The sequence below is a fragment of the Lepidochelys kempii genome, chromosome 7, assembly GCF_965140285.1.
Source record: "Lepidochelys kempii isolate rLepKem1 chromosome 7, rLepKem1.hap1, whole genome shotgun sequence".
Classification (NCBI taxonomy): domain Eukaryota; kingdom Metazoa; phylum Chordata; order Testudines; family Cheloniidae; genus Lepidochelys; species Lepidochelys kempii.
The window spans coordinates 32880099-32892187 of record NC_136386.1 but is presented as its reverse complement, the minus strand read 5'-3'; the positions used below and the strand labels follow the sequence as shown (position 1 = coordinate 32892187).

The window sequence follows — 12089 nt, the reverse complement described above, 5'->3', positions numbered from 1 at the left end:
GCTGTTGCAGAGCTAATCAGATCTCATGCTCCTAGTCCCTGGCTAATCGCCATGGGAAGAGGAGAGTGATCAGGAGGAAATTCCTCACCCCCATCCCTCACCACCAGGGCAGTACAGCTGATCCGTTACTGCATGGACCATGGCTCATCTGAAGTATGAGTTACATTAGCCAGGATGAAGGAATCCATGCAAGACAACCCGAGGGGGGAGGGAAGGAGATGGTTGGGCCCATTGGTCTGATCTGGGACGGAAGGGAGAGGGGGAGACGGGGCTGGATGGGCCCATTGGTTTGATCCAGGGTGGAAGGGAGAGCGGGAGACCGAGCTGTCTGTGGCCTTGGGAGCAGAGTAGGGTTAATGGGATAGATGGGCCTGATCCAGAGCAGTTAGATGATACCAGATGGGAAAGTCCCCAGTTCCTCTCCCCTTCAGTCTCCTTCCCCCAGCCCTGTGTCCCACTGCTCCTCCCAGCTCCACCCCCTCTGCTGCCAGTGACCAGCTTAGCAAAGGCTGAGCTGCAGGGTGGGGCATGGGCAGCTGGGGGCTCTCCAGAGTGCTCTGCCCCAGGGAAGTGCTGTCCCCTCCCCCTTGGCAGTCTGTGTCACAGCTGGGGGCCAATGCAGGGGATGCCTTCCCACTGACTCCAGGGCCCTATTTGCTGACATGCCCATCTCCCCACAGACTCCTGTAGCACCCAGGAGGTGGGATTCCCCTTTCCGAGGGGCACCCCCAGAACCCCCAAACCCAGCTTTGCAGGTCCAACATGCACCCCTGCGCAGCTGAGATATAGCATGTTCCTCTGCCACTTGTGTTAAAGGGGCCAGACCCTGACCCTCTTGCGCCACCCCACATGCAGCTGCAACCCAGCCCAGCCACTAGTGTGTGGCGTTGAACGAGTTCCATGGGCAAAATCCTCCCCACCCCGCCCCACTCTAGGGCAGACCTGAGGCCCATTAGGACCCCCAGGAGCAGGCCCAGCAGGGAGCCAGACTGATCTCTGCTTCTGGGGGGGTGGGGTGGTTCTCCTCCTCCCCTGGGGTGCTGCGATGCTGGTACCAGTTAACTAGGTGCTGTGACAGGGCCATTGCTCAGAGCTTGGGGATGATGGTGCCCTGCTGGCCGGTGAGGAGGGGCAGACGGGCACTGTTTGGGGCAGGACTGGGAGAGGAAACAGGCTGTGGCGCGCTGACAATCGGAGCAGGCACGACCAGCCTGCAGTGAGCCATCTCTGCAGCACTGCCAGCCGCTCTGCTCCTGCAGAGCTTAGGGGTGCTCACCGGGCCGGGTACCCAAGGGCACCCCTCACCCTACTATTTGTGCTCCCTCACCACTCTACCCCAGTAGCTCTGGCAGGACACCAGTCACTGCAAAGGGGCACAGAGTGGATGCTGATGTAGGAGCACAGAGTGCATGCGTTGCCCCGTGGTCCATATACCATGCGTTACTTTAGTGTTACATTATTGTGTGCATTGCTCTAGCAGGGCATACCGCGTATGCTAGTCCAGTGGGTCTGTACTGTATATACTGGCCCAGTGGTCCATATTGTGTATACTGCCCTGGCTTCACATTATTGCATACATTGCCTCTGCATTGGCATACTGCATACTGCACCAGCAGGCCATGTTACATATACTGACCCCGTGTGGCATGTGATGCCCTACATGCGTTATCCCATTGATGCAATACTCCATGCGTTTTTCTGGTGGTCAATATTTCAAGTAACACCCTGCCACTGCATGTTCCATGCATTGCCCCAGTGGTCCATATTGTGCATAACACCCTGTAATTGTGTATTTCATGCATTGTCCCAGCTGTGCATTATTCCTTGCATCTCTCTGTCTGTCCCTAGTACATGTATCTCCCTGTCAAATGCATTGCATTGGTGGTGCAATAGTTCATGCATCGTTCTGGGGGTTCACATTGCGTATAACGCCCTGCTGCTGCATATTGCATGTATTGTCTTGACAGTGCAGTATGGCAAGCCCCACCCCCACAGGTGCAGCCATACCAAGGCTTCTACTCTAATCCTACTAGCAATGCTCTATACGTGCCCAGCAGTTGTCCCCCAGGTGCACTGTCCTGTCCCGCGCTGCTCGTGCAAGCCGAACAGCAGGCAGGGCATTACTTTCACTCCCTTGTGCTGTAATGACCCCCGTGTAATGCAGTAATTACATCCACAGCTCTAATAAGCAGCATGAGGCGCCATAATAGCTGGGACGCAGCAGCCCATCCTGCCATGTGCTGTTAAGCGCTGGTTAGCACTGTAACCCTTAAGCGCTGCACCAGCCCCCGACTGCAAGGGCCACAGAGGCTGCACATATGTATTTGGTGGCTCAGCTTTCTGAGGTGGCCCAGGGTTGGGAGGCAGGCGTCTCTGCCGGGGACTGCTTCCAGGGTGTGACAGGACAGAGGGATCCAAATTTCAGAACCACATGGGCCAAGAAATAAGCATTTGGTGGGAGAGAAAAAATAATCCCACACCAGATTGGGTTAAAACCATCTGGGATCCAACATGGTACGATGGCTCCATGGGCCCGAGCTAAGCTCCTGCAGGAAGTTAGTGGCAGAGCTGGGGCATAGAACCCAGGAGTCCTGACTCCCAGCCCCCCTGCTCTAGCCACTAGACACCACTCCCTCCCCAGAGCTGGAATAGAATGTCTTGGGGCCGGGGCTCACTGGCAGAGATGCGCATTTTACAGTGGCTAGTCAGGGATTCATTCAGTTTGAGCCCTTCCCACCTAGCCCCTGGTGCTCTGGGCCAGTGAGCAGTCCCTGCCTGGTGTGCTGGCTGTGTGCCCCAGCTGGTGTCAAGGGTGGTGCCCAGAATCCCATCCCATTTGAATCTGGGACCTTACATGCACAGGGATCTCTATCATTTATTTCAAGATCTTTATTACCCCATAGCAGGTCCAGTCCACAGGGAACAGCCAGCTGTGACTGATTGACTACTGAAAACACACAATGTAGGCAGACAGAGATAACTGAGATATACACACAGTCCCAGACACACACGCACACACCCAGAGATAACAGAAACACACACTGTCCCAGACACGCCTGCACGCAGAGGTAGAAACACACACAGTCACAGACAAGCACAGACACCCAGAGATGATCAGAGACACACTCCCGAACAAACACCAACAGATGCTAGCACAGAGAAACATACACGTGCACATGACCAGAGTGGAAGAGCCAGACCCCCCCACCCCATACCCTAAGGCTGAGGTACTGGGTGGAAGCCAGTGGCTCCCAGCCCATGCGCAGTGCCGTGCCTGGCTCCAGAGCTGGATCCATTCCCACTCTGCCGCAGACGGGCCCTGATCATTAGCGTATTGACGACGCAAACGAGCTTAGGGCTGAAATTTCAATCGATGGCTCCCGGAACTGGATTAAGGGGCTTTGATTACTCTGCAGCCCAAGTGAATTAGCCAGAGAGGGGCCGGCGCCATCAGGGAATTAGAGAATCAGGGCTGGGGAGAAAAACAGGACTCCTGGGTTCTATCTCCAGCTCTAGGGGGGGACGGGGGGGTCTAGTGATTAGAGCAGAAGGATTGGGTGTCAGGTTCTATGCCTGTTTTGGGGAGAACTTTCTCCTCTCGCTTTAGCCTGGCGTAAGGGACCGAGGACTCTAGCCCCAGGTCTGAGCCGCGGGGGTGGTTGTGTCTGGCACAGGCTGCTGGGAATGGATCTCCCAAGCAGCTGGCTAACAAATCCCTTTCCTCCCAGCAAGGCTTGGAGTCACAGCAGATGCTTCCTGGAGGCTGTCCTCATGCAGCCATCTCACATGCATCTCTAACCTCGCTAACAGGGACAGACCCACAAAGGGCTTGGAGGGGAGACCTTGAAGGAAACAGCCATGGTTGTGGGGGGCTCAGCCAGGGTTGCTCTCTCCTCAGACTCACTGCTGACTACTACAGCCACTGTGCTGCAGGGAGGTAGTAGCGCTCTCCCCACACAGTCATTGCTAACCCCAGTGCATCGCTAGGGGGCGCTGTGCTGCACGGCGTGGGCCAGGAATACAGTAGGGGGCATGGTGCTGTAGGAGCAGGGCAGAACTTCAGTAGTGGAGGGAGTGGGGCTGTAGGGGGCACTGTGCTGGGGGGAGTGAGGTAAGCCTCAGTAGGGGGCACTGTGCTGTATGGAGCTGCTGGAGGTCATTAACAGGTGCTGTGCTGCAGGGAAGGGGGTGCTCGAGTGGTACTGTGGGGCTGGAACATAAGAACGGCCCTACTGGGTCAGCCAAAGGTCCATCTAGCCCAGTATCCTGTCTTCCGACAGTGGCCAATGCCAGGTGCCCCAGAGGGAATGACCAGAACAGGTAATCATCAAGTGATCCATCCCCTGTTGCTCATTCCCAGCTTCTGGCAAACAGGGGCTAGGGACACCATCCCTGCCCATCCTGGCTAATAGCCATTGAGGGACCTATCCTCCATGAATTTATCTAGTTCTTTTTTGAACCCTGTTATAGTCTTGGCCTTCACAACATCCTCTGGCAAAGAGTTCCACAGACTGACTGTGCGTTGTGTGAAGAAATATTTCCTTTTGTTTGGTTTAAACCTGCTGCTTATTAATTTAATTTGGTGGCCCCTAGTTCTTGTGTTATGCGAAGGAGTAGATAACACTTCCTTATTTACTTTCTCCACAGCAGTCATGATTTTAGAGACCTCAATCATACCCCCCTTAGTCGTCTCTTTTCCAAGCTGAAAACTCCCAATCTTATTAATCTCTCCCCATATGGCAGCCGTTCCATACCCTTCATCATTTTTGTTGCCCTGTTATGAACCTTTCCTGGAGGGGCGCTGTGCTGCAAGGAGTGGGGTAGAGGACTAGAGGGGCCCTGTGGGGTGGGGAGCTGGAGGAGCGCTGTGGGGCTGGCGGGACGCTGTGCTGCAGGGAGTGGGGCCAGGGGGCTGGAGGGCGTTGTGCTGCTGGGAGTGGGCCGGGGGGTGGAGGGGTGCTGTGGGGCTGGGAGTGGGGCAGGGGCCTGGAGGGGCAATGTGCTGCTGGGAGTAGGTGGAGGGGTGGAATGGGGCAGGGGGCTGGCGGGGCACTGTGGGGCTGGCGGGGCACCGTGCTGCTGGGAGTGAGGCCGGGGGCTGGAGTGGCACTGTGGGACTGGGTGTGGGATGCAGTTTAACGGGGGCGCTGTCATGGTGGTGGTCCATCTTTCCAATGAAATATCAAGCCAAGCTCTTTCAAACTTGTGCTCAGAGAAGGTACCTTGGTCCTGCCCCCAAACCAGGGGATGTTAATTCTGGTCCCTGGCCGAATTCCCCCTCACATGATTCCATTTGGCCTCCCCACAATCAGCCAGGAGATTCTCCCTCACTTCCTGTCTCAGACTCTACAGAATTGCTGGGTGACGTTTGAACAGCCCTGGTGCCTCACCCCAGACGCAGCTGCTTCTCAGCCCTGCGTGGGCCTCATTCTGGCCTTGAAAAACCATGCCTGAGAAATGATACGGGCTGCCATGTGGGAGGGAGAATCATTGCAGGGTGCACAGGCGCCAACTTTGTGATTTGTGAGAAGGTGCTCAACCCCCCCACTCCACCCCTTCCCACCCCTGCTCCATCCCTGCCCCTTCCCATTCTGTTCCACCCCCTTCCCCAGAGCACACCTGCCCCAGTTCCCCCGGTACCTCCTGCACACTATTGAACAGCTGATCACTGGTGGGCAGGAAGCACTGGAGGGGTGGGGAGGAGGAGCTGATCAGCAGGGCTGCCGGTGGGTGCTGAGCACCCACTATTTTTTTTTCCATGGGTGCTCCAGCCCCAGAGCACCCATGGAGTCAGCACCTATGGCAGGAGGTGGGGGAGAGGAGGGTAGTGAGCTGTAGCTCACGAAAGCTTATGCTCAAATAAATTGGTTAGTCTCTAAGGTGCCACAAGTACTCCTTTTCTTTTTGCGAATACAGACTAATATGGCTGTTACTCTGAAACCTGCTCAAAGCACTAGATCTCATGGATAGAACGCAGGAGTCCTGACTCCCTTCCCCCCAACTCTAGCCCCCACTCCCTTCCCAGAGCTGAGGATGGAACCCAGGAGTCCTGGCTCTCAACTCCCGCCCTCACCCCCTTCTCTGATGTCTCTCCTCCCCCTCCAGGATCAAGGCACAATTGGGGTCATCTTCAACGTGGGCACGGATGACATCACCATCGAGGAAACCAATGCCATGGTGAACGACGGCAAGTACCACGTGGTCCGCTTCACCCGGAGCGGGGGCAATGCCACGCTGCAGGTGGACAACTGGCCCATCAATGAGCGCTACCCAGCAGGTAAGGCTGGGCGCCGGCCCTGCCGCCCACCCCGCCCCAACACCCGGCCTGTGTGCACCATCAGCGGTGGAGGTCGCAACCGGCCCTCATCCCTGCCCGGCCCTGCAAAGGATTCTGGGTAACGCTGCCACCCATCGGAATCGGCCCTGATTGGTGCCCATCCCCCCTGCAAAGGATCCTGGGTAAAGTCACCACCCACCATGGAACTAGAGAGAGACTCTTGGGTATTATAGGGCATCCAGCGTTCAGTGGTGGGAAAAGGCAGGTACACCAGGGGAGTGGTTTCCTAGCAGGGGCAGACTGAGTGGGACAGTCTGTAGCTGGGGGTCTGTGCAATCTGGGGAGGTGCCCAGAAAACAGGGGGCAGTTCCTAGTAGGGGGGAGCTGAGGTGCCAGTGGCTTGGGGGTTTCTAGTGGGGGAGAGGATCAGAGGTGCCTGGGGGGGAATCTGAGGTGCCTGTAGGGGAGCAGGAGGCAGTTCCTCGCCGGGAACAGGTAGAAGGTGCCCATTGCAGGGGAGGCAGTAGATCTGAAATTCCCTTTCTCAAGGCCCTGGAGGCAGTGGCATCAGCCCTGCTTCCCTGCCCTGGGAGAATCCCTCCCAGCCCTTAGCAGTATAGGCCCTAAGACACACACTCTAGGCTCTGCCTTCTGGTTCTGCTCCAGCTGGCTGCAGAGTTGGGGAGTCAGGGAAAGATCAGGGGTTACAAGTTGGTTCCGGCCTCTACTGAGTTCCCTCAGCCCCTGGGAATGTTGGGGATGGGGAGATGATGCCACATTTGTATTTGAAACCCCCATAGGTTTTCTCTGTCCTGAGTGGGCAGATTCCTGCCACTCCCCATCATCTCTGGCTGCATCACACACAAACCACCACCCCAAGAGCCAGCCAGGCAAGCTTAACAGGGGTCAGGCTCCTGGGAAGGAGTGGGGGTTACGCTCCCCTCGGACCTGGGCTGCCAAGCTGCCAATTGTTCCCTGGGTCAGCTGGCATCTCCACCTGGCCTGGAGAATCTGAGCTAGTTCCCAAGGACAGATCATCATGAGGGGGATGAGGTGGGGAGCCAGTCCTGGCCACCACTGCCCACAAATCCATTCAGGGCTGGAGATGAATGTACATGCACACCCATGCTCTCTCGCACATGCACGTGAGCATGCGCACACACACACACGCGCGCAAAGCCAGAAATGTGAATGCACATCTGTACACCCACACACAGGTATGCAAAAACACACACATGTAAACGCACCCAAGCGTGCACACAAGTTCGCGCACAAACACAGGAATGTGAAGACAGATGTACACAAACACCACAGGTCTCCAAACACACTCATATGTACACATAGGCAGGTGGCCAGAGCCATCCCCACAACACACAGCAGCAGAGAACTGCACGTGGAATAGGCCCAGCACTGGGACAGGTGTCTCACACACACTGACACTCGTCGTACACACTCGTGCACAGAGGTATCTTCCTCAACCACACACCAGCGTGTGCTCCTTCTGCCTGCTGGAGCGGGGATGCCACCCTGGACTAGCCACTCTGCAGCACCCATCGGGCCATGCTTGGCAGGCAGAATTGTGGGTAATCATCAGGGCCATGGCGTAGATAATCATAAGGGGCGCATCATGCACATGCTAGATCGTCCCTGACACACTAGCAATTTCTAGCAGCAGGAGGCTGGCCCTGATGCACAGTGAGACACCCCCTGGCTGCCACGATCATGGCCCCTTCCCTGATCTCTCCCCACCCCCACCCCCACCCCTGGCTGCCTCTTCCCAGCCAGTTCCATGCCAAGCCCCTCCCAGGAGAGCAGCCAGGTAGCACACACCAGGAACTTGCACATTCAGGCACACCCCCTGCACACTGGTGTCTCCCACACTTTTATGTGCGCACATGGAGACACCTTGCACACTCCCCTCACATGCTGTGCAAACTCCACACACGCACTCATAAGATACCACCCCACCCAACTGTTCAATCTCCTTCCCCCATCTCACTGTGCTCTCTCGCTGTCCTTACATCCATCCCCCTCCACAGTCCTGCATCCATCCCCATCCATACCATCTTCTCCTCCATCTATCCCCATCCACACCCCTCCATCCGTCCCCATCCAATCATCCCCATCCACAACATCTTCTCCCTCACGTGCCCCTCCATCCATCCCCATTCACTGCCCTCCATCTATCCACATCCACCATCTTCTCCTCCATCCGTCCCCATCCAATCATCCCCATCCACACCATCTTTTCCCCCACATACCCCTCCATCCATCCATCCCTATCCACACCGTCTTCTCCTCCATCCATCCCCATCCACACCATGTCTTCTCCCCCACATAGCCCTCCATCCATCCATCCCTAACCACACCGTCTTCTCCCCCACGTGCCCCTCCATCCATCCCCATTCACTGCCCTCCATCCATCCCCATCCACACAATCTTCTCCCCCACATGCCCCTCCATCCATCCCCATCCACGCCATCTTCTCCCTCACGTGCCCCTCCATCCATCCCCATCCACGCCATCTTCTCCCTCACGTACCCCTCCATCCATCCCCATTCACTGCCCTCCATCTATCCACATCCACCATCTTCTCCTCCATCCGTCCCCATCCAATCATCCCCATCCACACCATCTTTTCCCCCACATACCCCTCCATCCATCCATCCCTATCCACACTGTCTTCTCCTCCATCCATCCCCATCCACACCATGTCTTCTCCCCCACATAGCCCTCCATCCATCCATCCCTAACCACACCGTCTTCTCCCCCACGTGCCCCTCCATCCATCCCCATTCACTGCCCTCCATCCATCCCCATCCACACAATCTTCTCCCCCACATACCCCTCCCTCCATTCCCATCCACAACTCTCCATCTATCCCCATCCATGCCATCTTCTCCCCCACGTACCCCTCCATCCATCCCCATCCACGCCATCTTCTCCCCCACGTACCCCTCCAATCATCCCCATCCACGCCATCTTCTCCCCATCCACACCCCTCCATCCATCCCCATTCACTGCCCTCCATCCGTCCCCATCCACACCATCTTCTCCCCCCAAGTACCCCTCCATCCATCCCCATCCACGCCATCTTCTCCCCCACGTATCCATCCCCATCCACACCATCTTCTCCCCCACGTACGCCTCCATCCATTCCCATTCACTGCCCTCCATCCATCTCCATCCACACCATCTTCTACTCCATTCATCCCCCTCCACACCCCTCCATCCGTCTCCATCAACGCCATCTTCTCCCCTACATACCCCTCCATCCATCCATCCCTATCCACACCATCTTCTCCTCCATCCATCCCCACCCACACCATCTTCTCTCCCATATCCTCCTCCATTCATCCCCATTCACTGCCCTCCATCCGTCCCCATCCACACCATCTTCTCCCCCACGTATGCCTCCATCCATTTCCATTCACTGCCCTCCATCCCCATCCACACCATCCATCCCCATCCACAACCCTCCATCCATCCCCATCCACACCATCTTCTCCCCCATGTACGCCTCCATCCATTCCTATCCACACCCCTCCATCCAGTCCCATTCACTGTTCTCCATCCATCCCCATCCACACCATCTTCTACTCCATCCATCCCTCTCCACACCCCTCCATCCGTCCCCATCTACACCATCTTCTCCCCCACGTGGCCCTCCATCCATCCCCATTCACTGCCCTCCATCCGTCCCCATCCACACATCTTCTTCTCCCCCACGTACGCCTCCATCCATCCCTATCCACAGCCCTCCATCCGTCCCCATCCACACCATCTTCTTCTCCATCCATCCCCATACACACCCCTCCATCCATCCCCATTCACAGCTCTCCGTCCATCCCCATCTGCACCATCTTCTCCCCCACATACCCCTCCCTTCATTCATCCATCCATCTCCATCCATACCCCTCCATCTGTCGCCATCCACACCGTCTTCTCCCCCACATACCCCTCCATCCATCCATCTCCATCCACACCCCTCCATCCATCCCCATTCACTGCCCTCCATTTGTCCCCATCCACACCATCTTCTTCTCCATCCATCCATCCCCATCCACAGCTCTCCATCTTCTCCCACACGTACCCCTCCATCCATCCATCTGTCCCCATCCACACCATCTTCTCCTCCATCTTTCCCCATGCACACCCCTCCATCCGTCCCCATCCACACCATCTTCTCCCTCACATACCCCTCAATCCGTCCGTCCCCATCCACTCCATTTTCTCCCCCACGTACCCTTCCATCCATCCATTCCCATCCACACCCCTCCATCCGCACCATCTTCTCCCCCACGTAGCCCTCTATCCATCTCCATTCGCTGCCCTCCATCCATCCCCAGCCGCACGGTCTTCTCCCCACATAAATGCGTCCATCCAGCCATCCATTTCCATTTGCCCTCTCCATTCATCCCAATACACAGCCCTCCATCCATCCCCTTCCATCCATCTGTGGGTCCTTACATGGCACCCATCACCATAGCATCTGGATGTCTCTTCCTGATAGTGCCTTCTCTTCCCTCCCTCCTTCCCTCCCCCACCCCACTGCCCACCCAAGCCACCAGTCACGGGATGTCTGTAGCCCCAAGGCCTCTTTAGGGGGAAAATGTCAGTGGACACCAAGCTTTTCTGCCTGGCTGTGCTGTGCCGCGCCACTCAGCTGGGTGTCCTGCGGTGGCGGGGGGGCTGGTTTCAGAGCCCCCGGACCTATGTGGCCCAAACAGAAAGTTGCACCAGGGGCGTGTGTGACGTAATGACCCAGAACTGCTAGCTAGAGAACAGCCCAGAAAATGGTAAAGGCTGTTGGGGGTTGGGATCAGGAATCCGGGCTCCCCCCAGCTCCAGCACATATGTGTAGTTTGTATGTACACCAACACCCACATGATTACACCAGCCCCAGGCATGTCCTGATATGTAGAGAGTGACGCACACACACATGTAGTTTTGTATGTACACAAGCATGATGTGATATATAGACAGGACATGTGATGCACACACCTGCAATTCCCATGTACACCAGCACTCTCCCATTTAGCAAGCCCACATGCATGTAGCTCCTATGGCAATCCCCCCAGCCTGCTTGAGTGCTGGCTGCTGATTAGCGACCCAGGTCACTTCCCAGGGATGGTGTGGTTTTAATTAAAGATGTTAATCGCCTCGTTAATATAGGCGCTAATGAGAGCATAAAAAGTCCCTGATCACTCCTAATTAGCGGACCAAATGGCATCCTGAATAGAGAGGTGAGGGTGGGGAGACCTCAGAGGAGATTGCTCGCAGGAGGGGTTTCTGCATCCCTTCCCCTCGCAGAGAGGAACCCAGCTTCACAGGGATCTTCATTGCCTTCAGAGAACCCACCCCCTGCTCCACCACCCTCCTAGAGCTGGAGAGAGAACCCAGGAGTCCTTGCTCCCACCGATTCCTACAGGCTCCCCACTTTAGCACCTCCCCCACATCCTCCAGTGTCTCTAACAGCCTGTTACTTCCTCCCCACTCCAACCCACCACCCAGTACAGCCAGTGCACAACAGGAGCCCAGCGGGGCTGCTCCACCCAACCTAACCCCACACCCCCCAGCTGCCTCCTCATTACTAAGGGCTTGTTACCTCTGTGCACAGGCATGGTGGTGGGGTTCACTGTGACCTCCATGTCTCTGTCAGATAATTAGTGTCCAGTCAGTGCTGCCTCTTCTCCTCCCCCAAACATAGAGGAACAGCCCGAGCATCTCTGCCATTTCACTCGCACCAGGAAAGGTGCCTTTGGGGGTACGGTGCTGGGACTCAGGACACCTGGGTTCCACTCCACCACAG

At 56.5% G+C, this 12089-nt stretch overlaps 1 protein-coding gene across 25 annotated transcripts in view; it reads left to right on the top strand.

Moving 5' to 3' along the window:
• NRXN2 (neurexin 2) overlaps positions 1 to 12089 on the top strand; it is a 274833-nt gene that overhangs the window by 224408 nt on the left and 38336 nt on the right. For all 25 annotated transcript variants that reach the window (XM_073351968.2, XM_073351963.2, XM_073351962.2 and 22 more), the window contains one exon: positions 6106 to 6277. In XM_073351968.2, the coding sequence (XP_073208069.1) occupies positions 6106 to 6277 (172 nt within the window). The remainder of the gene's footprint in view (positions 1 to 6105; positions 6278 to 12089) is intronic.